At 34.1% G+C, this 21351-nt stretch overlaps 1 protein-coding gene and 1 long non-coding RNA gene across 6 annotated transcripts in view; one reads left to right on the top strand and one right to left on the bottom strand.

The window, feature by feature from the left end:
• REV3L (REV3 like, DNA directed polymerase zeta catalytic subunit) overlaps window positions 1-21351 on the top strand; it is a 174642-nt gene that overhangs the window by 102257 nt on the left and 51034 nt on the right. For all 5 annotated transcript variants that reach the window (XR_009263208.1, XM_058734981.1, XM_058734982.1 and 2 more), the window contains 6 exons: window positions 3573-4486; window positions 6255-6334; window positions 7655-7780; window positions 12489-12681; window positions 14148-14259; window positions 20354-20469. Coding sequence is in view for 4 of the 5 variants with exons in the window: in XM_058734981.1 (XP_058590964.1) it covers window positions 3573-4486; window positions 6255-6334; window positions 7655-7780; window positions 12489-12681; window positions 14148-14259; window positions 20354-20469 (1541 nt within the window). In the remaining variant the exon portion in view is untranslated. The remainder of the gene's footprint in view (window positions 1-3572; window positions 4487-6254; window positions 6335-7654; window positions 7781-12488; window positions 12682-14147; window positions 14260-20353; window positions 20470-21351) is intronic.
• Window positions 387-4099, bottom strand: LOC131514702 (uncharacterized). The gene is made up of 3 exons (XR_009263218.1): window positions 4011-4099; window positions 1181-1242; window positions 387-691 (listed from the first exon to the last, which is right to left on the bottom strand). It is a non-coding gene; the product is annotated as an uncharacterized LOC131514702 (long non-coding RNA).

The following is a 21351-nucleotide window of genomic DNA, read 5'->3' as shown; positions in this document are numbered from 1 at the left end:
GATTAGAGATGCAGAGGCTCACTGTGACTTGATACCAGATTAAGAAGGATGTCATAATACTTGAAAAGTATATTTATCATTTTAAAAATGCTATTTGTTTCTCAAAAGTGTAACTTTATAATTTTAAAAGAACTTTATTTTTTAAAAGTGAAAATGAGCATACATATGTTTTAAGTACTTTTATGATATATCTCTAAATGAAGATTAAGTTGTTTGTACTATATATCTCTTTCTTTTCACGTTGCCAACATCTTCAATCATACTGTTACTACTGTTAGTTTGTATAGTTATTAGGGTGCAAGATGGACTTCAGTTCCTCTTATTCCTCTTTTTTTTTTTTTTTTTAAAGAATCTCCAGAGAAGCAGTAGACGGATACACACACACACGCACGCGCACACACACACACACACAGCCGATAGCAAAATGCAAAGGAATCAGTATTGGTTTATTTATTAACCAGTAAAGTAGGTATTGTGTACTACTTGCATCACCCAGGTAGAATATAACTGATAGGGGCTAAGTTGGAGAATATGACTTAATCCATGTGGTTTAAGTGTTGACTTTGGGTCCTACCTACCTGTGTCTTGATTCCATTTACCTAACCAGTTGCAAGAAGAGGCAATTCTTTTCAGCCATTCAGTCAGAGGCAGAGGAGGTTGGCTAGGACTGCAGAGGCCCACTTGGCTTAGTCTAAATGATGGGAAGAGATAGGAAGAGTCCGCTATATACACTAACCTGACCATGTTAGTAAAAGCACCATGTTCTTGACTCTAGTAAAAAAGACACAGTGAATGCCAGACTTTTACCGTCCAGATCAGCAATAACTCCTGCAGGAGTCCGTTTAAGAAAGGGTTGAGAAAAAGTGATCAGAAATATAGGGTAGAAGTTTCCTCTAAAGACTTGAAATGGGAGACAGAAAATTTCCTTCCCACCCTTCCTAATACAGTTTTAGTTTTGTTTTGCTTTGCTTAGTTCCCATATGTGGTCTTTTAACATGAATGGGACTCTTTCTCTTTGTTTCACTGCCAGAATGTATGAATATCTGTTTCTTACACATTAGTTTCCATCATATGAGGGGCTTTGGCTTTATAGGTGGTAAATATGGTATATTTTTAATGAACTATTTTTTCTGTCTCAGCCTTACTTACACATCTAGTTTTTAGTTCTCTGTTAACTTACCATGTGTTAGTCATTAACTCTGTGTTGCTGTTACTTGTCAAAATTTGAGACTTGTCGTGCAGCTGAAATAAAAGGATGATAGTCATCATTTTTGAAAAAAAACAATTTTTATTAAGTTTATTTATTTATTTTGAGAGAGGGAGAGAGAGAATCCCAAGCAGCCTCCGCACTGTCAGTGGAGAGCCAGATGCGGGGCTCAAAACTCAAACTGTGAGATCATGACCTGAGTTGAAATCAGAAGTCAGATGTTTAACCAACTGAGCCACCCAGATGCCCCTGGCATAATATATATATTATATATATTATAATATATATTATAAAACATCATTGTTTTTAGTATTATATATAATATATATTACATATGTAATATTTAATATATAACATATTAAATGTATATAAATGTAATATTAAAAACAATATTTTAATATTAAAGTCTTCACTGTAGTAAATTTAGGAGGTATAGAAGCATAAAAATCACACCATTTCTCTACCTAGTAATGACCATTCTTAATATTTTAATTTTTTTTAATTTCTTTAAATTTATAATTTTTATTTTGTTTTAGTATTACAGATTTTTTCCACTTAATATTATAAACATTTTCTAAATTTATGAGTTTTTTGAAACATTTTAATGGGTACATAATAATCCTATCATATGTATATATTATTGGACAGAAACTTTGTTCCTTATTCTAATATGATAGATAATTATGTGATTGTTTTCTTCATAAAGCATTTTTTGTATTTTGGGGGTTTTCCATATAGTCTTGTAAGTAGGATTACTGTTATATGTAAATGATGAATCACTAAATACTACTGAAACCAATGTTACACTATATGTTAACTACTTGAATTTAAATTAAAAAAAAATGATTTCTAAAAAATTTAAGGCTCTTAATATATATTATGACATGCAATTATCATGCTGCTGACAATATTTAAGAGAGCTGAACTTACTTCACCTCACCAATTTTGGGGTTTTTTTGTTTTGTTTTTTTACTTGATTATGATCTCTATACCATTAATGTTAGAGATGGGCATGGCATATAATATGTACTCATTTTCTTCAGTAGCAGTAATTCTTCTAGTTTTTCATATAGCTGGGAGGTGGATACAGGAAAGGTCTAGATTTTGGTTACAAAGTTAATTAATAAGGGCCAAAGTCTTACCATGTAAAGAGGAAAAGGAACTGTGGTAACCCTTCAGTCCAAACTAGACAACGTAAATCCAGTTCATTGAGTTTTATGTAGGGAATGACTAGGATGTTTGGAAAATCATGCCCTAGAAGAAGTGATTGAAAAAACTAAGATCTATCTTCATATCCATGAAAGAAATACCATAAGGAAGAAAAAGTTGACTTCTCTTGCTGCAGATGACAAATAGTACCAATGGATGTATGTTAGAGAAAGAGAGAGGTTTAGCTTGATACTTGCAACTATTGGAAAATTAAGCCAGGCTACTATTTAATAGTGGTTCCCCACATACACAAACATTATCAGCATTTATGCTATGCATTCTGTGTACTCTGGTAACTCAAAGTTCGGATGTAGTGTTAAACTTTGCCATGTAAAAGGGAGAAAGAATTATGGTAATTTACTTCAATTGTGTGTGATTTTTTTTTTAATGTTTGAGGGGATTTGGTCGGGGCAGGGAGTGTTACAAAGATATGTTTGAATTGACTGGTTTTGCTAAACTATTGTAGATATTAGAAAATGTCTAGAGAGGCTATAGATAAAATCCAGGCACACAGTCTCTAATGATAAATTCTTCCACTGTTTTTATTCATATGTGGTAACAGTGGAAAGTTATTTAAGATGAGTAGAGGAAAGTAGAGGATCAGTTTGTGCCACCTCCTTGAAGAAAAGAAAGCTTCGTGGGTCACTTAAAACAAAAAATACCTTCTTTCCCTGGTATTGATGAACTTAATTTAGTCATATACCTGGAAATTAATTTAGTCGTATACCAGTGAAGAAAAACATATTAAGACTAAAGAGGCTGTACCTGCATAAAGTATGTAGGGGGAAGGTGTAGAAAGGGAAGATATGGGCATTTTTAAGAATCCAAAAGGGGCTTTAAAAAAATCTCTAGAGGGGTGCCTGGGTGACTCAGTTGGTTAAGTGTCTGACTTCCATTCAGGTCATGATCTCACAGTAGGTGGGGTCGAGCCTTGCGTCGGGTTCTGTGCTGCAGCTCAGAGCCTGGAGCCTGCTTCGGATTCTGTGTCTCCCTCTCTCTCTGCCCCTCCCCTGCTCACACTCTTGTCTCTCTATATCTCTCAAAAATAAGTAAAAATGTTTAAAAAAATTTTTAAACATCTCTATGATAGGGAGCTAAATATTTTGGTAATTGCTCTTTGAGATGAAACAGTTGTTCTAAAATATGTTGTTTGTAGGGAGATTGGTGGACGGCTTCTCATGGTAGAAACTCGACTTCCAAATGATCTGGCTGAGTTTGAGGGAGACTTTTCCTTGGAAGGACTTCGTCTGTGGAAAACAGCATTCTCAGCAATGACTCAGAATCCACGACCAGGGTCACCCCTTCGCAATGGCCAGGCAGTGGTCAATAAAGGGTCAAGTAATAGCTGTAAAATAGTTGAAGATAAAAAAATTGTGATTATGCCTTGCAAATGTGCCCCAAGTCGACAACTGGTTCAAGCATGGCTTCAAGCCAAAGAAGAATACGAACGTTCCAAGAAACTGTCTAAAACTGAGCCAGCTGGAGTCATAAAATCTGCTGAGAACTTCAGCTCTTCAGTTAACCCAGATGACAGACCTGTAGTGCCTCCAAAAATGAGTACAACTCCACATATACTCCCCACTACAGCACATACCAAGGAAGATGTTGATACTTCTCAGATTGCTTTACAAGCGCTAACCACAGGATGTAGTCGAACTGTAAGTGAAAGTCAGACACTGCCACCAGTTGCTTCTGCAAATGATCCTGAGAAAGGTGAAGATGATGATGATGACTATTATGTTAGTTACAGCTCCCCTGATTCTCCAGTAATTCCGCCTTGGCAACAAGCAGCATCCCCAGATTCTAAAACATTAGATGGAGAGGAGAGACCCGCATCACAAGTAGAGGAACTACATTCCCTGACTATTGAGAACTTCTTAAAACCAGTAAAAGATGATATACAGAAAAGCCCCTGCACTGAGCCTTTGGAGCCTCTAGTGATATCTCCAATTAATGTTAGGGCAAGAACCGGAATATGTGAATCACTTTGCCTTCATAGTACACCAATTATACAGAGAAAACTTCTAGAAAGGCTTCCTGAAGCAAGTAGCCTGAGCCCTTTGTCAACAGGTAAGGTTACAAAGAAGAGGAAGACTTCATAATTCTTCTTCAAAGATTAGAAATTAAATGAAAACATTAGACTATATTATGAAATTCAGAGCTTTTTAAATGAAATTTTAACTCTACTAGTGAGATGTTATTATGACAATTTATTGTAAAGTCATCAATCATCTCATGGAAACTTAATTTTTATCTTTCTGCTGTGAAATCTACTTATATATGCTTCCATCCTATCTTCTTACCTTCTGGGTGAAATATAGGAGGCCTCTCAGAAGTCTTCCTTTTTCTCAACTTGATTTTTCCCACTGGCTTTAATATATGCCCAAGTCTCTCTCACCCTTTAAGATATAAGGAAAACCAAAAACCTGCCTTCACCTTAGACCTGTAGCTTCTACTCTTTTTCCTCTTCTTCAAAGCCAGATTTCTTAAAAGATTTCTGTAATTTGACAACTCCCATTTCTTTTACCTTCATTTCTCAGCCCACTCAACATTGCATTCAACCCCCATCATTCCACCAGTATTGCTCTTGTAAAGAATTTCAATAAGTTTCATGTAGCTAAAGCCAGTGTGTATTTTTAGTTCTTACTGTCACATGGCCTCTTAAACAGCCATTGTCCTGTCGACCATTACCTTGGAGCCTCTTCTACCCTTCGCTTTTCTCCTACTCCTCTGTTTCTGCCTACTTGATTTCCTTTGAAGCTTTACTCTATGTTTTCTCCCTAAATGAGTGAATTCCTGCCCACAGGATTACTACAGATAACCCACAAATTTAAATTTCCAGTTCAGAACTCTCAACCTCCAGAACACTATATCTAACTGTCTATTTGGGATTTCTACTTGAATGCTCAAAGGCACCCCAACCAAGGTCAATATTTTTAAAAGTCAATTCATGATCTACAGCATATACTCACTACCAATTGTGTGTACTCATAAACACAAACATGCATGCCTACACATAGAAGCCCATATGGTCCTTTCTGGGTTTTCCTTCAATAAATAGTACCACCATCTCTTTGTCACTGAGTTACACAAGTCAGAAGCGTGGGGTTTATTTGTAACACCTATCTGATTCACCTCACTGCCCATCCTGTGATTCCTAATCCATTACTAATTTCTATCACTTTGTTTCCTAAATTACCCAAATCTCTACTGTTGCCTCTGTCTCTACCACCACAACCTCAGGTCAGGCTATCATCATCTGTCACCTGGACATCTATCCTAGCCTTTTTATTCACCCATAGTAATTTCCACTTCTTTTGCTGGGTAATCAGGGGAAATCCTCACTCTGTTCCTAGGTAATTACTACTCTTTCTCCTGATTTTTAGCACAAAAAAGCCTTCCTAATCTCCCTGACGTGTAAAAATTCCCAATTATATTCCACTTTGTCATACTTACCCCAATTATAATTTTATTTTTCTGTATTGGATGAATATATGATTCTCTTTCTAGACCGTGTGAGAGAAGAAACTGTATCTTTTCTTCCTCTTCATATGTTCTCTATAAGTAAATGAATTAAATGATTGCCTAGGATATGACTGAAGTAAAAACTCAATAATTAAAATAGAAACGTTTTTATTTAAAAATACAAAATTTTAAAGTTATTTTGCTGGAGATCAGAGATTTGAATTAGTTTTGTTTTTAAATTATGAAGTTTTAGGGAGGAATTAATAGGACAGTATTCATAGATGGTACTCAAGAGTTTGGAACAGCATTTTTTTTTTTTTTTTAAAGCAGGCAATTTTGATGTATATGTTAAATATGATCTTTCTTTCTACAGAACCAAAAACCCAGAAATTGAGTCATAAGAAAGGAAGTAATACTGACACTCTTAGAAGAGTACTCTTAACACAAGCAAAGGTAACTATGCTAAACATATTTAATGTTCAGTGGACGATCCATTCTTATCTTAGATTTCAGTTAGATAATTGATAAATTTGTGTCTCATTTTAAAAAATTTTATTATATTTTTACATCATTTTATTTACATATCTTTGAGACAACAAGAAATTGCCTAATTTTTTTTAGTTTATTTTTTGTTGTTGGGATCTAAAAGATTCTTATATGTAAATACAAATATTACAGAGAAAGTGAATATGATAGCCAAAATGTGGATTATGAGGATACAAATACATTAACTGATTACTGGCAAAATCAGAACAATCCAATGACAGCAGAGCTCAAGTAAGTGATTTTTTGATCCCACCAAAAATATATCCTTTTTCTTGGTTTATTACTTTTTTCTCAAATATAACATTGACTTTTTTCAGTTCATTTTACTAAGTAGCAAAGGGAAGCAACATTGTTTACCACTGAAACTCTGAAAAATCATAAATATCTTTATTTAAATACTAAAAATATGGTAATACTTAGAAATATATGGCTATATTAAAAAAGTAAACATTAGACATGTATCCTTAAAAATAGATGACAGAAATCACTTCCATATTGGCTACATTTCATTAATATTAACCACATGAAATACATTTCAGTATTTCTATTTTAAGACTATAAATACTTTTTTAAAACTTTTATTTTTAAATACTATTGAATTACAAGCTATTTATGTCAAAAAATAAATGCAAATGTGTTGTGGACATAAATCAACACTTGGGGGAAATGGTTAATGGATTTGGAAATCAGAAAATATTTTAAAAAATAGATTCTATTTTTTCTAAACCCTTCAAGATTATATATATTTTCATTCATCTTTCAGACACATGTTGTGTTTGGGTAAAATACAAACCCAGAATTTCAAATCTTTTATAAACTTTAGCCAAAATTAGTTGCAAATATATTGCCTGCTTGTTTGCCATACTTCCCAGAATTTGGTCAAGATCAATGTCCATGTGGTGTAAATGTCAACTCTCCAACAAGACTATTAGTTTCGTTATTTGGGGTTTGTAAACTCAAAGATCAACATATGGTTTGCTTACAGATTGTATCAGATATTTCTAAATATATCCAGTTCTGCTATCTTGAATTCCTAGCATGAAAAGAATGTTAATAAAATACTTCGTTTCTTCTTGGGCCTAAAGAGGTGATACTAGTTTATCATGTATTATTTTACCAAACACATAAAGCAGATTATCTAGGTAGAAATAAGTGATTAAAAAAAAAAAAAAAAAAAGATTGCTCATTTATCTTTTTCTGGCTATGTGTGTGTTTTTTCTTTGATAGAATCAATTTGCAGCAGTAAATACCCCAAAGAAAGAAACTTCTCAGATTGACGGACCATCTTTAAACAATTCTTATGGTTTCAAAGTCAGCGTACAAAACTTACAGGAGGCAAAAGCTTTACATGAGGTAAAACTGCAACAGTAAGAACACATCCACTGTTTAACTCTCATGTTTTATTTTATAGAACAAGTATGGAAATTTCTTACTGAGGGAGGAATACATTGAATTCTGTTCCTGTTAATCTTCATTTTGTTATTATTTATGTATCTATATAAAATAGACAAACTTTTAAAGTAGCTATCAGTTAGACTGCTTTGTGGTTTCACAATTTTCACAAATCTTATAGCTGAAATTCAGGTTATAGAAGCTAAAATTGGAAAAGCTTTTATAACTATTAGAAAATCTCTATATTATTCTGGGATTGTTATATTAGGATGTTATATCCTAAATGAGATATTTACTAGTATTTTCTGTTTGGTTGGTTCAGTGGATTAGTGCTTGCTAATTCATTTGCTACAATTCATTTGTTCACATAATCTCTATATAACCCAGTTCCCTTCACAGCACAGACCATATGCCAAAGAGTAGGAAGCTATTTTGTAAGAATGTATGTTGGTCACAGGATGGAGTAGAGAATATGTGCGAATGGATCACTATAAATTTATCTGTATTAAAGAAAACACAACTCAGAACACATATCTGACTGGCAGTAAAGTGGAAATTAGAGTATATTTTCATTGTTTATACCTGTGCTGGCCACCACTAGCAATGTGCCTATTGAGAATTTAAAATTTACCTTATCCATCTAGGAAGTGAATTCTATATTTTATTTAAATAATTTAGATTTAAAACTGATACTTGACTCGTTTACTAGAAAACTTTTAAGTATGTGTGGAACAACTTAGGTTTTTAAAACTACTTTTTCAACTGTAAATTTTATGATATCTAAATACAGGTCGAGTATTTATTTCCACGCAAAAATTTAGCACCCACATTGAAATGTGCTATAAATGTAAAATGCACACTGATTTTGAAGACTTTAAACAGGAAGAAAGGATATAAAATATTCATTAGTAATTTTTATATTAATTACACATGTTGAAAGGATGATATTTTAGATGTATTGAATGAAAATATTTTTAAATTAACCTATTTTTACTTTTTTAAATGACTACTAGAAAATTTTAAATTATATGTGACTTTCACGTTACACTTTTTTTTTAAGTTTATTTTGAAAGAGAGAGAGCGCACATGAGGGGGAGCAGGGGAGGGGCAGAGAGAGAGAGAGGGGAAGAGAGAATCCCAAGGAGACACAGGGCTGGATCTCATAAACCATGAGATCATGACCTGAGTTGAGACCAAGAGTCATATGCTTAATCAACTGAGCCACCCAGGCACCCCCATGATATTTCCATTGAACAGTTGTTTTAGGTCCTTGTCCTCTTTAGAGCACAGAATTCAATTTATTTTTTGTGTTTTTGTTCTCAAGTCAATTCTGTCTTAAACTGTTCTAAGGATGAGCATAAACTAAAAGAAATATTCAAATATTGTCCTCATTTTTATCCTAAATTTGAACTAAGATTTGTACTTTTCTAGAAGTAGATTAGAACATAGTCTAATTGCCTAATTGTTTGTACATTTTTCCATTCAACAGCATTTCATTTAGTTCCTGAATTTTATCTACTTGGCCCTGTACTATTCTCTGTAGCCAAGATAAACTAAGTAATAAACTCAGGAATACATGTCTTAATGAAGAATACACCCAAAATTAGAAAAACAAAATATCATGATAAAAAAATCTTTTATTAAAGCAAATTTAATAGACCTTAGCAAATACTTGTTACATTTGATTATCCTTTATTTATTTGAAAAACTTAATCTTCTTCTTATGCTTTATTTCTACATAACCTCATCTCAGAATCATGGGCCCTCTTGAAGTTAAAATCACTTGGGAGGACTGGCAGGTTGCTCACAGCTTCTTCCCTAAGAAGGCCTCAAGGCATACTACAAACAGCCACCTGGTGGTCAAATAGGGAACGAGCCATAAAAAATCTGCACTGTGTATGCTGTCCTTTTTCTGGGAAATTGTGCCCTCAGCACTTTTTCTTCTGTGTCCCATTATGCTACACTAACTTCTCTCTCTTCTGAATATAAATACTCAGGGTAGAAGAGAAGGGGTATAATCCTCATCCACCTTTGTCCCCTACCTCTTTCTTAGTCATACTCAGTAAATCTCTGCCCCATCTCTTCATTTCATATATTTGCTTATAAAGAAAATGCCCCTAAGATCAGTGCATTTTATATCAAAGAATAGAAAGGGCAAAATTTGAATGTGACGTTTGACCTACTAAATAAATAAACCTCCACAAATCTTTTGACCTGAAATTGTCTTCAGTCTTCTCCATAGTCTTTGCACATGTTCATCCTTTTCTAACTAAACCAGTTTTTTGGCTTTGTTTTGTTTGAGTTAGGGAAAGGTTTTCCAGTTACATTTTTTTATTTGCTAAATTAATACGTGCTTTGTGTTAAAAATATATGCTCTTTAGGTTTATATATATATTTAAAAGTAGAAGTTCTTTCCCTTAGCTCCCCATTGTATTGGTTAGATTTTTTTTAAGTAAAAAAAAATTTTTTTTGACATTTATTTATTTCTGAGAGACAAAGAGAGACAGAGCATGAGCAGAGGAGGGGCAGAGAGAGAGGGAGACACAGAATCCAAAGCAGGCTCCAGGCTCTGAGCTGTCAGCACAGAGCCTGATGGGGGGGCTCGAACTCACAAATTGCAAGATCATGACCTAGGCTGACGTCAGACACTTAACCAACTGAGCCACCCAGGCGCCCCTTAAATAATTTTTTTAAGTTTATTTTTATTTATTTTGAGAGAGCAAGTGGGGGAGGGACAAAGAGAGAGGGAGCAGACTCCGAGCTGTCAGCGCAGAGCCCGACACAGGGCTTGAACCCACAAACCATGAGATCATGACCTGAGCTGAAATCAAGAGTCGGATGCTTAATGGACTGAGCCACCCAGGTGGCCCTGGTTAGATTGTTTTGTAATAGAAACAGCGATATTATAGGGGTGCCTGGGTGGCTCAGTCGGTTAAGCATCAGATTCTTAATTTTAGCTCAGGTCATGGTCTCATGGTTTGTGGGTTCAAGCCCTGTGTCGGGCTCTGCGCTGACAGCTCGGAGTCTGCTTGGAATTCTCTCTATCCCTGTCTCTCAAAAATAAACTTAGAGAAACAACAATGTATAAGGAAAGTGGTAGATTTGTGGATATTTGTTTTATTATTCTTTATGCTTTCTATCTGCATGGTTAATGTTCTTTATAGTTTAAAAAGTACTTAACTACAAATTTACTAACAAATACACACAACATTACATGTATATGGTAAAAAAAAAAATTCAATCAGGACCAAAAGATTTACAATGAAAATTAAGCTTCCCTCCTACCTCAGACTAAGTAGTCTCCTTCCCCAAAGGCAGTAGAAGTAGTTCTGTGTTGTTATGTCTCTTTGCAGACATTTCCTATGCATGTGCTTTAACATTTTTTACATACATATACACATACTACACTCACTGGTTCCACTTTTCAATGTCTTATGGTGATCTTTTCGTACTAAAACATCCAGATCTGGCTAATTCTTTTGAAAATTTTAAAGGTTAAAGAGTATTCCATTGTATGTAGTCTTCATGTGATGTCACATAATTTATGTAACCAGTCCTCAACTGATAGACATTTATGTTTTTAGTCTTTTATGACTTATGAAAGACTAGAAATATCATAATTTTTAATGCACATCCTCATACATAAATTTTGGCTACATGTATGATTATATCTGCAGGATATATTCTCAGGAATAAAATTGCTAGATCAAAGGATACGTCTATTTTTAATTTTGATAGATACTTCTAAATTGTCCTCCAAAGAAGTTTACTGAATTCTACTCACATCACTAGTGAGAGCCTTATATTGATTACATTTCTTCAACAGCTGGCATGCAAAATAAATACAAAATACAAATCGTTCATTAAATCTATATGACTTCAATAATTACCAATATTGTAACAGTAGTCTGCTGTTTTTCTGTTGCCAGGTATTACTGGTACAGTGATGGTTATAATTCCGGCTGTAATCATGAATCTAACTTAAGTTGTTTTTTTTACCCAGAGTTTCTACTCAATTACAGTTAAATCCTTTTATTTTTTACTAACATAGGAAAGTAGGTATAAAAAGCAAAATACTACCTTTTTTTGCATTTTTGCCAAAAAGAAAGTGTGTATGGGCAGAAATCTAGCTATTGTTGTAGTTGATGCCATAATATTCTTATGATATTTTTTAAAGAAAAACTATTATAAAAAAACTTGCCCAGTACATACAGAAGTAAATTGAAGTAGTAGAGAATTAATAGGAGCTTCAAACTAAAATACATCTCTCTTTTTAAAGCATAGGTGAAACCATAGTTAACTGGGTAGAAAGTAAAAAGTAGCAGACTTTGATTCAAATAAACAACCACTTGGACTAGTCATTCTCTTTCTCAAACAGGAATGAAAAAATTGAGAGGCACTTGCATGTATTTTAAAGAAATAGTTTTAAGTATGTATTGTCACTGAGAAATTATAGCATAAGCAGTTTTTCTAGAATAAAAACATGAATTAATTTAATCTAATCTTAGAAGTGAAAATCCTTAATCTGTGGAGTATTAAACTGTGGCTGTGTCCTTTATGGTTTTTTTTTTTCAATTTTACACATATTTCCTTGGAATCTTGGTGAAACATTTCTTTCAACATGTCCCAAAAAATAATCTAAAATCCTAATTTTTATTTCCCTTTATAGATACAAAATCTTACCCTAATCAGTGTGGAGTTACATGCTCGAACTAGACGAGACTTAGAACCAGATCCTGAATTTGACCCAATCTGTGCTCTGTTTTACTGCATTTCATCTGACACTCCACTACCTGATACAGACAAAACAGAACTCACAGGTGTAATAGTGATTGATAAAGACAAGCCTGTCTCCAGCCAAGGTATTTGTTTCATTTTTATTAATTTTGTACCTACCCACCCTAGGATGAACCTTTTAATGGGGCAATTTCTGTGCTGGAGATCTAAGCCAAGCAAGTATAAGGAACTCCTTTTATATTGTTCTAAGTATTGTTTTATAGTATATTAATTGCTAATACTGAATTAAAATGATAATCTGTAAGTTGGGTGAACAGTCTTCCTTATGTATGCATTGCTGGTATTTTGCTGCTAATACAGAGTTTCTCTTTGCTTTTAAGAAGTTATTAGTGTCAATTAATGGATTAAAAGAGACTTTTAAGATGTATTCCAATTTTGTTCATATGTATGTTTTTGGCTTAGATGTTCTTCATATAATATACCATATAAAGGCATTTTATAAAATATCAAGTGTCCTTCTGCAGTTTTGAATAATAATACATGAATTCAGTCAGCTGAGAAGGAAGTCTTAGCACAGAACAAAACCATGTAGGAATTTACAGTTTAATCAATGGTGTGCTTGAGCTGACTTGTACCAGCTCACAATCCAGTTACTAAATTTTTATGAATTCTTTGAACTAGTTGGTGTCACATTGGTAGTTTGAGATCAGCATGGAGAGGAGTCTTTTATGGAAAAAGGCAAGCACTACAAATCAGGTCTTTTTTTTTTTTTTTTTCCTTAGGAGGTTGTTATAAACAGTTACCAGCATACCATTGATTAAAATATTCTCTACTAGGGGCACCTGGGTGGCTCAGTGGGTTAGGCATCTGACTTTGGCTCAGGCAATGATCTTGTTGTTCATGAATTTGAGCCCCCCCATCGGGCTCTACTGTAAGCACAGAGTTCGAATCAGATCCTCTGCCCCCCTCTCCCTCTGCTCTCCCTCCACTTGCATGCGTGTGTGCACACTCTCTCTCTCTCAAAAGTAAACATTTAAAAAAGTAAATAAAATATTCTCTACTAAACAAAGCTCTTCCTATGGGAAGAGTAAAGGCAGAAGCAAAGTAATTAAATTTTTTGAGGTGACACATTATTACTTGAGGAATTTGGTGACTGTAGACTTTTCCGGAAAATAACGGAATGAAATTTGAATTTTCAGTTGCATATTAAACTAGAAAAACTTTAGGAAAGTTTTTAAGAAATAGACTTAAATTATGTATTTACTTTGGGGAATGCTCTTTTTTTTTTTTTAATGTTTATTTTGAGGGAGACTCCATGTGGGAAGGGGCAGAGAGAGAGAGGGGAAAGAGAGAATTCCAAACAGGCTCCACGCTGTCAGCACAGAGCCCAAGGAAGGGCTGTAGCTCATGAACCATGAGATCATGACCTGAGCCGAAGTCAAGAGTTAGACACTTAACCAACTGAACCACTCAGGCACCCCTGGGGAATGCTCTCTTAATTTAAAGTATTTCAGTAGCATAATTTCACTCAAAATTTAGGGTTTACATTACTTACACAATGTGTGTAATAAATGTTTTGCTTATTTTTTAGATATCAGGTATCAGACCCCATTACTGATTAGATCTGGAATTACAGGACTAGAAGTTACCTATGCACCTGATGAGAAGGCACTTTTTCAAGAAATTGCAAATATAATAAAAAGGTATTGTTTTGTATTTTCTGATTTTTCCAGCTTTTGTTCAGAGGGTCCTTTCTTGCTCTTGATTAATAATATGGGCAAAGGTAGGAAAGAATAAGAGAATTTCTTCCTGTGGCCCTTAAAATTATCCTTGGAAAAATTTTGCCCTTACCTCTCATCACCATCCATCACCATTTCCAGCAGACTAGGGACGGCAAAACAATATTCTGTTCTCAAGATTGAAGAAGAAATATTGGTTTAGCAACTCTGGCTTTCCCAGTTGGATTTTAGTGTGATTTTTCTATGGTAGTGAAATAATGGGGAACTGTACTAAACTTAAATTGTATTATTCATTAAATAGGCTTCTACCTTGGGAGTCAGCCACGTTTCAATACATTTTTTTTTTATGTTTTCTGAGTTCTAAACCAATGTTTTCCAAAAGTGTTAGTATGCAATCTATTCGTAAATCTAGGATTATGTGGTCCATACTCTTTTGTAATACATAGTTCCTTAAAAATCTCTTTTGATCATTTGATGGTTGGCCTGGATGATTGATAGTAGAATCTTGTCAAATTTATGAAAAGGATTTTTTAAAACAGAAGTATTTTAATTTAAAAATAATTAAGTGAATCTTTTGCATTTTCTAAAGACTGTAACTTTTGGTAACTGTGGACCCTTCTGTTAAAGGCTTCATTTTTCCAGGCACTTAAAATTTCTGCCTATTGCTAGGCTTAGGTTTTTAAATAGCTAAAGCAGGCTGGAAAATAGCCTTTGTATCTTTATGTGTGGATAAAAGCTCTCCTTGAGCGTGTTGTTACACTCACCCCTTTCTGTTTTGCTTTCTGTGGTTTGCTTTCTGTAGTTGAACTCTTTCCTGTAGAACTGAGACAGTATTCTGCATGAAAGATCAAGATGATATCCTACAGACTGAATATCTGATTCAGTCCCACCCAGATGCGTTAGCATAAACCATTTTGAAATTTAGAACACCAGAACATGTTTTCAACAAAACAAAATTAAATTAAATGTCAGGACGTCAAAAATAATGCACTGCTTACCCACCACTCTAGGGAGGAAACAAGAGAAAAGTATTTTTACTCTTTATAGTACTGGTGACTGGATGGATTCCTATCCATTTGAGTCTTGCCATTGTCATTCCTACCTTTTATCTTCTCACAGAGGTTGTCATCAACATGTCAGATGCTTCAGTGCCCACACTTTTATTTCTGCAAGCAGCTTAGCAAAAAGAACATGCAGAGTTTTAGTCAATACCATTTTGTGTGCCAGCACATGTTCAATAATGTCCCTGGGCTTTGTATGCTTGTGTACTCCTTGTTAGATATATTCCCAACAACAGGCTTATCTGCCAACATTGAGAATTTTAGCAATCATTTGCAAGTGTAGTAACTTTCTTCATGTCCATAACATGAATTATATTAGTCATTAAGAAAAATGTAGTAAACAAAATAAAACTAATTTCTGGTTCTTACACTAGAAGATCATATGGTTATTAAGTGCCTAAATAACAACATTTCAGTTCTGTAATGTCCTTTATAATTATTCTAAACGGGCCCCTAAAAGATTATTTTATTCTTTCAGCCCCTTTGTTGAGTACCTACTCAACACAGGCTTTGTTAACAACATAGATTTTGGTTTGGGTTTTTTTCTTTTTTTTTTTTTTTTGAAAATTAACAAATAACATTTATTATTTTTTTTTTTTTACTTTTTTTCAATATATGAAATTTATTGTCAAATTGGTTTCCATACAACACCCAGTGCTCATCCCAAAAGGTGCCCTCCTCAATACCCATCACCCACCCTTCTCTCCCTCCCACCCCCCATCAACCCTCAGTTTGTTCTCAGTTTTTAAGAGTTTTAAGAGTCTCTTATGCTTTGGCTCTCTCCCACTCTAACCTCTCTTTTTTTTTTTTTCTTCCCCTCCCCCATGGGTTTCTGTTAAGTTTCTCAGGATCCACATAAGAGTGAAAACATATGGTATCTGTCTTTCTAAGTATGGCTTATTTCACTTAGCATAACACTCTCCAGTTCCATCCACGTTGCTACAAAGAGCCATATTTCATTCTTTCTCATTGCCATGTAGTACTCCATTGTGTATATAAACAACAATTTCTTTATCTATTCATCAGTTGATGGACATTTAGGCTCTTTCCATAATTTGGCTATTAACAACATAGATTTTGAAGTCAGCCAGCTCTGTTTTGTTTTTTTTTTTTTTAAGAATATGGCTATTTTATATGCTTCTGCATCTATATTTTAAACTTATATATCTTAATGAATGGAAGATGTTACTGGAAGGACAGGGGTTTTTTTAAGTTTTTATTTTAATTTCCAGTTCGTTAATATATGGTGTAATATTAATTTCAGGTGTACAATATAGTGATTCCATAGTTCAGTACATCATCCCTTGCTCATCACAGCAAGTGCGTTCTTTAGTCCCCATCACCTATTTCCCCCATTGCCCCACCCACCTTCCTTCCACTAATCATCAGTTCTCTATAGCTAAGAGTCCATTTCTTGGTTTGTCTCTTTTTTTCCCCCCTTTTTTCATTTGCTTTTGTTTCTTAAAGTCCACGTGTGAGTGAAATCATGGAGTGTTTGTCTTTCTCTGACTGACTTATTTTGCTTAGCATAATACTCTGTAGCTCCAAGTCATTGCATATGTTTTTTTGTCTTGAGCAAGTTACTTATCTCTCTAAGCTTTAGTTTCCTCATCTGTAAAATGGGTAATAGATATGAAAATTAAATGAGATAATGCACATAAAACTCTTAGCCTGGTCAGTACATAAATGTTAACTCTGAGTGTAAGGTATAATAGTAGGTGCTAAATTATAAAATTGAATAAAATATAGATGCACACTTTAAGAGTTTTATTGTTTGTATTTTTCCATTCTTAATATTATATGTCCTCAAATGGCAAACATAAAAAGTAGTATGAAATTATATTAGACAAGTAAAACCAAATCCATTGTGTTGTCACAATCATTTTTTTCCTCTGTATTTCCTTGAACTTATTAATAATTTTCCATTTTCCCCAGCCTTCCTAACTTGGATATAAGCTTTGATTTCTTCCTTTTTCTCTTTCCTGCATGCATATATTACATTTATCTAACCTCAGAATTATGTTTCAAGATCATTCCTTTCCCCCACCTCACCCTGCCATTGCCACTGCCTAGTTAGAACCCCCTCATCTCTCTTCTGTACAGATGTTAATAGGTTATTTAAAATTTTAGTTGCGGAAACAGCTTTTTTTTTTTTTTTTTTTTTTTTTTGCCTAAGCAAGTAAATCATTTTCATATTTCTGCTGCTTCTGTTTTCTCCAGTTTTATTTTGTCCCTTCACCACTAATCCCATCTACCCAACCTTGTTCTTTCCATAACTTTTAGAAACCACGTAGAGTTGATAAAAGTCACCAAAATTGAAGAACAAGTCACAAAGATTTTGTTATTGTCACCAAATGTTTTCACAGAAGAAATGAAATTCTTGTGGTTTTGAACTTGAGTTGAGACCTGTCTTATCAGCCTTAAGAGTCTCTTTAGATGAAATGGCCTCTAGGTCAAAAAATAAATATACATAATAGATCTGGAAAATATTGAAAGGACTAAAATCTAATCAGTTAAGAGAAGCAGAGTGTTTTCTGTTTTTTTATTTTTTCAGCAGTCATCTCTAGCAGTAGCAGTTTATAAAATAGACAACTTTTAAAAATATACATATTTTTTCAAAACATCAGAAAGTAAGTGTACTTAACGAACTCTGTTAGGTGCTGCAACATAGCAAATAGCTAACTGGAATAATAATCCTTGCAGTAATAAGATATTTTATGAATCTGGGAAATTCAGATAAAGAAGTCAGAACTGCCTTTATAGAAGAAGAAGGGCTCTGTAACCATCTGGCATCTTCTTCATGTACCTGTGCTTAGAAATATATGCAGTAGGCACTCCAGCAACCTTCCACATTCTTAAGATCAAGGCCAACTGTGGCCACGTTGTAATGCCTGTTCTGGTCGTTCTTGGTATTGAGGCAGTCAACTGCATGGGTTCTGGTATATGTGTATGGGAATCCTTCAAATCTCCTATCCCTGATAATCCTTAGAGCCGCTTGATACGGTATTTCTGCCCCAATTTCTCAAATTTAGACAGTGCATAGTTTTCAGGAAGATGCACTTGTCTGTCAGATAACTGCCCTGAAGAGAGTTTAACTTAATTGAAGAATTGATGAAATTGCTATCAACAAAGATATGTTAACCTATTAGATGTTATGTTAGAAGACTAATGAGCAGGAAGAGTGTTGAGAGACTTCTGTTTTCTTGGGTCCCCTAGGATCTTTCTGGACTTTTTGTTTAAGAATTAGTCTACCTTTTTAGCCTTTAATCTCTGAGATTAAATATTTGCCTCATTGTTGCTTATTGCCTTATTTTCCTTTGCTTTCCCGTACTCATGTCTTACCCCTGCCCTTTGTTCCAGAATTGCCAGCCATGAGGCACTTTCTTCCAAGAAAACACTTTTTTGTAGGTTGGTGAAAAGGTCCATTTGGCTGTTCTGTTAAATTGATCAAGTGGTTTTCTCAGAAATTTCAACCCTATTTGTATAGAGAAAAACACATGGATAATATATACATTATCTTTTTCTCCTGACAAGTTTGAGAGCTATTCTGTAAGTCCATGGTATAATAGCAGGTCACAAGCAGATTACCAGATATTGAAATTTATATTATAGAATGTATTTTGATAGGGCCTTTAAGGGATGGAGAGAATAAAAAGAATGATGTTGCAAATGTTTGAACCTAATTCTTTTGACATCAGCCATTTAAATATACTCCAGGATTAAAAATGAGACATTTTTGTGACATTCTTGTATTCGTTGACTAAGTGAAAACTAAAGCCATTCAACCCCATCATTTTAAGAAAGCAGTTATGGAAATATGGTAAACTATTAGCAAACCTGTTCTAAAAATAGATCTCATGATCTGCTTATGATTCATTGTTATACAAGAGACTTCCAGAGTAGCCATTTATAGCTTGCATCAGTAAATTAGTAGGATCCTACTACTAGGATACTTTGAGTGATACTTCAGGTGTTAAATAATACAATATGGACAGGCTGCACATTCCCCAATTCAGAGTGACTATAACCAATGAGGTAAAACCCAAATTTATAGGTTTTTACGATTTTTCACTCTGCTTTTTGGCTTTTATCAATAAGAAAATAATCAGTAATTTAGAGCTTCTAATTGGGAGCATAATCATAGCTTTTGCTCTCAAAGTTTTTGTTCTCATACAATTTTTCCATCGAAGTAAATCTTCAAGTTTATTTTTCCTTGCACTGTAACCAAACATTTTTCTGTGGTGGTCACTATGAAAGTCCTAAGAGGAGCCACAAAGAGGCTCTTTCTGAGTTGGATGCACATTATCAGTGCAGTTTTACCAGTGCAACTGTGTGACTGCAGTGAGCACCTTTTTCCCTAGTTTCTGTTGCTTAGCTTCCCCACATTAATCTCACCCCTGTTAATATTTCATTCTTCCATTAAGCTGAGTCACCTTCTTCTTAAGTTTAGAGGACAAACTTGTCATTACCAAGGCCTTACTTCCTGTAAGGAACAAGTCATTAATTAAGTGGGAAAAGGAAGATGTTTTCATTTTCTTTCTCAGCATTAAAACTGTTTAAGGACAATATAGGTTAGAGGGGTAGAGAAGTAGCAACAAAATGACCTGGGGGGGATCTTTTTAAAAACATGTGTCCACACATGCCCTCACACTTCACCCTGCCCCTACCCTCATGATATTCTCAATCATTCTCTCATTCTTGTACTTCAGTGGTAATGCCTCTCTCGTCCCAATTTCTATCAGCTTCTTTCCTAAGTCATATCAAATGAATATGTAGTCTCAGTAAAAACTATGTTTGCTTTATAAAAGTAGCTTCCAATCAGAAACTCTAATCTATTCCTTCTTATATAGAAAGTGTATAGGTGCCATTGTACCATCCCTTCTCCATCTGAGAAACCGAATAGATTTTTATCTTTTGCACTTTATATCACAAAGAAACAATTCTTCTGATTAAAGCTTCAAATGTGTGGTCCTTCTTCAATTTTTTCATTCCTTTAGGTATGATCCTGATATTCTGCTAGGATATGAAATTCAGATGCATTCCTGGGGTTACCTCTTACAAAGGGCTGCTGCCTTAAGTGTTGATTTATGTCAGATGATCTCTCGGGTGCCAGGTACGAAGCCTTGTGAATATTTTATGGTTCAACCACAGAGTAAATTACAAAGTGAATAAAGACAAGGTGTTAAAAAGTACTATTGTTCTAGCCTGATTTTAATACTAAATTATATAAGCTCTAGATGTATCGTAACTCCATTATGGACAAATTCAAAAATCAAGAAAAAAGAAAAAACACCTCCATGTTGCTGTTATATATGCTGTTAATATATTTGTTGGTATCTTTTCTTTCAGTCATTTTTCATATACATATGTAAGCCTCTTTTATATAACTTTAGTCACATATTTCTCCCATTTTTATTATGCTTCTTTCATCTAGTATCTTGTGAGTATTTTTCTGTATTCTGAGATAGTCTTCATAATCATTATGAAGCACACAACATTTCTTTGGTTGATGTACCATAATTTTATTTTGTCTGGTTCTATGTTTTATGCTTTTGGTTGGAACACTGTTTATTTTTATTTGGGTATCAGGCTAAAAAATTTGCATGAATTTTGAAGGCTGTTTCCCACAAGTCTGATTCTGTTCGAAGGAGGGAGGCAATAACATTCATACAAAAATTAAAGTTGATAAAGCACCTTTCAGAGTTATGTTTTTCCTTATAACTGTAGAATTTTTAATAACTTGGTTTTAAAGTCACAAGTCTGACTAGGACAACAGCATATACTTTGGGTATATTGATGAAAGCTAATCAAGAGAACTCCTGGGAGAGGTTATGACTTCAGTACAATGTCTTAAGTGTTAGTAATTTTAAAGGGAAAGGCTGAAGCTAGAAGATTCAAAGACCATAAATATTTTGAACTATGCAAAAAGCTTGGAATAAAAAGGCAGAGATAATTTTGGGTTTTCACTGCATAAATTTCTTGTAGCTTTTGTGTC

The sequence above is a fragment of the Neofelis nebulosa genome, chromosome 6 (assembly GCF_028018385.1).
Source record: "Neofelis nebulosa isolate mNeoNeb1 chromosome 6, mNeoNeb1.pri, whole genome shotgun sequence".
NCBI classification, from domain to species: Eukaryota; Metazoa; Chordata; class Mammalia; order Carnivora; family Felidae; genus Neofelis; species Neofelis nebulosa.
Note: the sequence above shows the minus strand (reverse complement) of the source record. Positions and strands in the feature narration are given on the sequence as shown.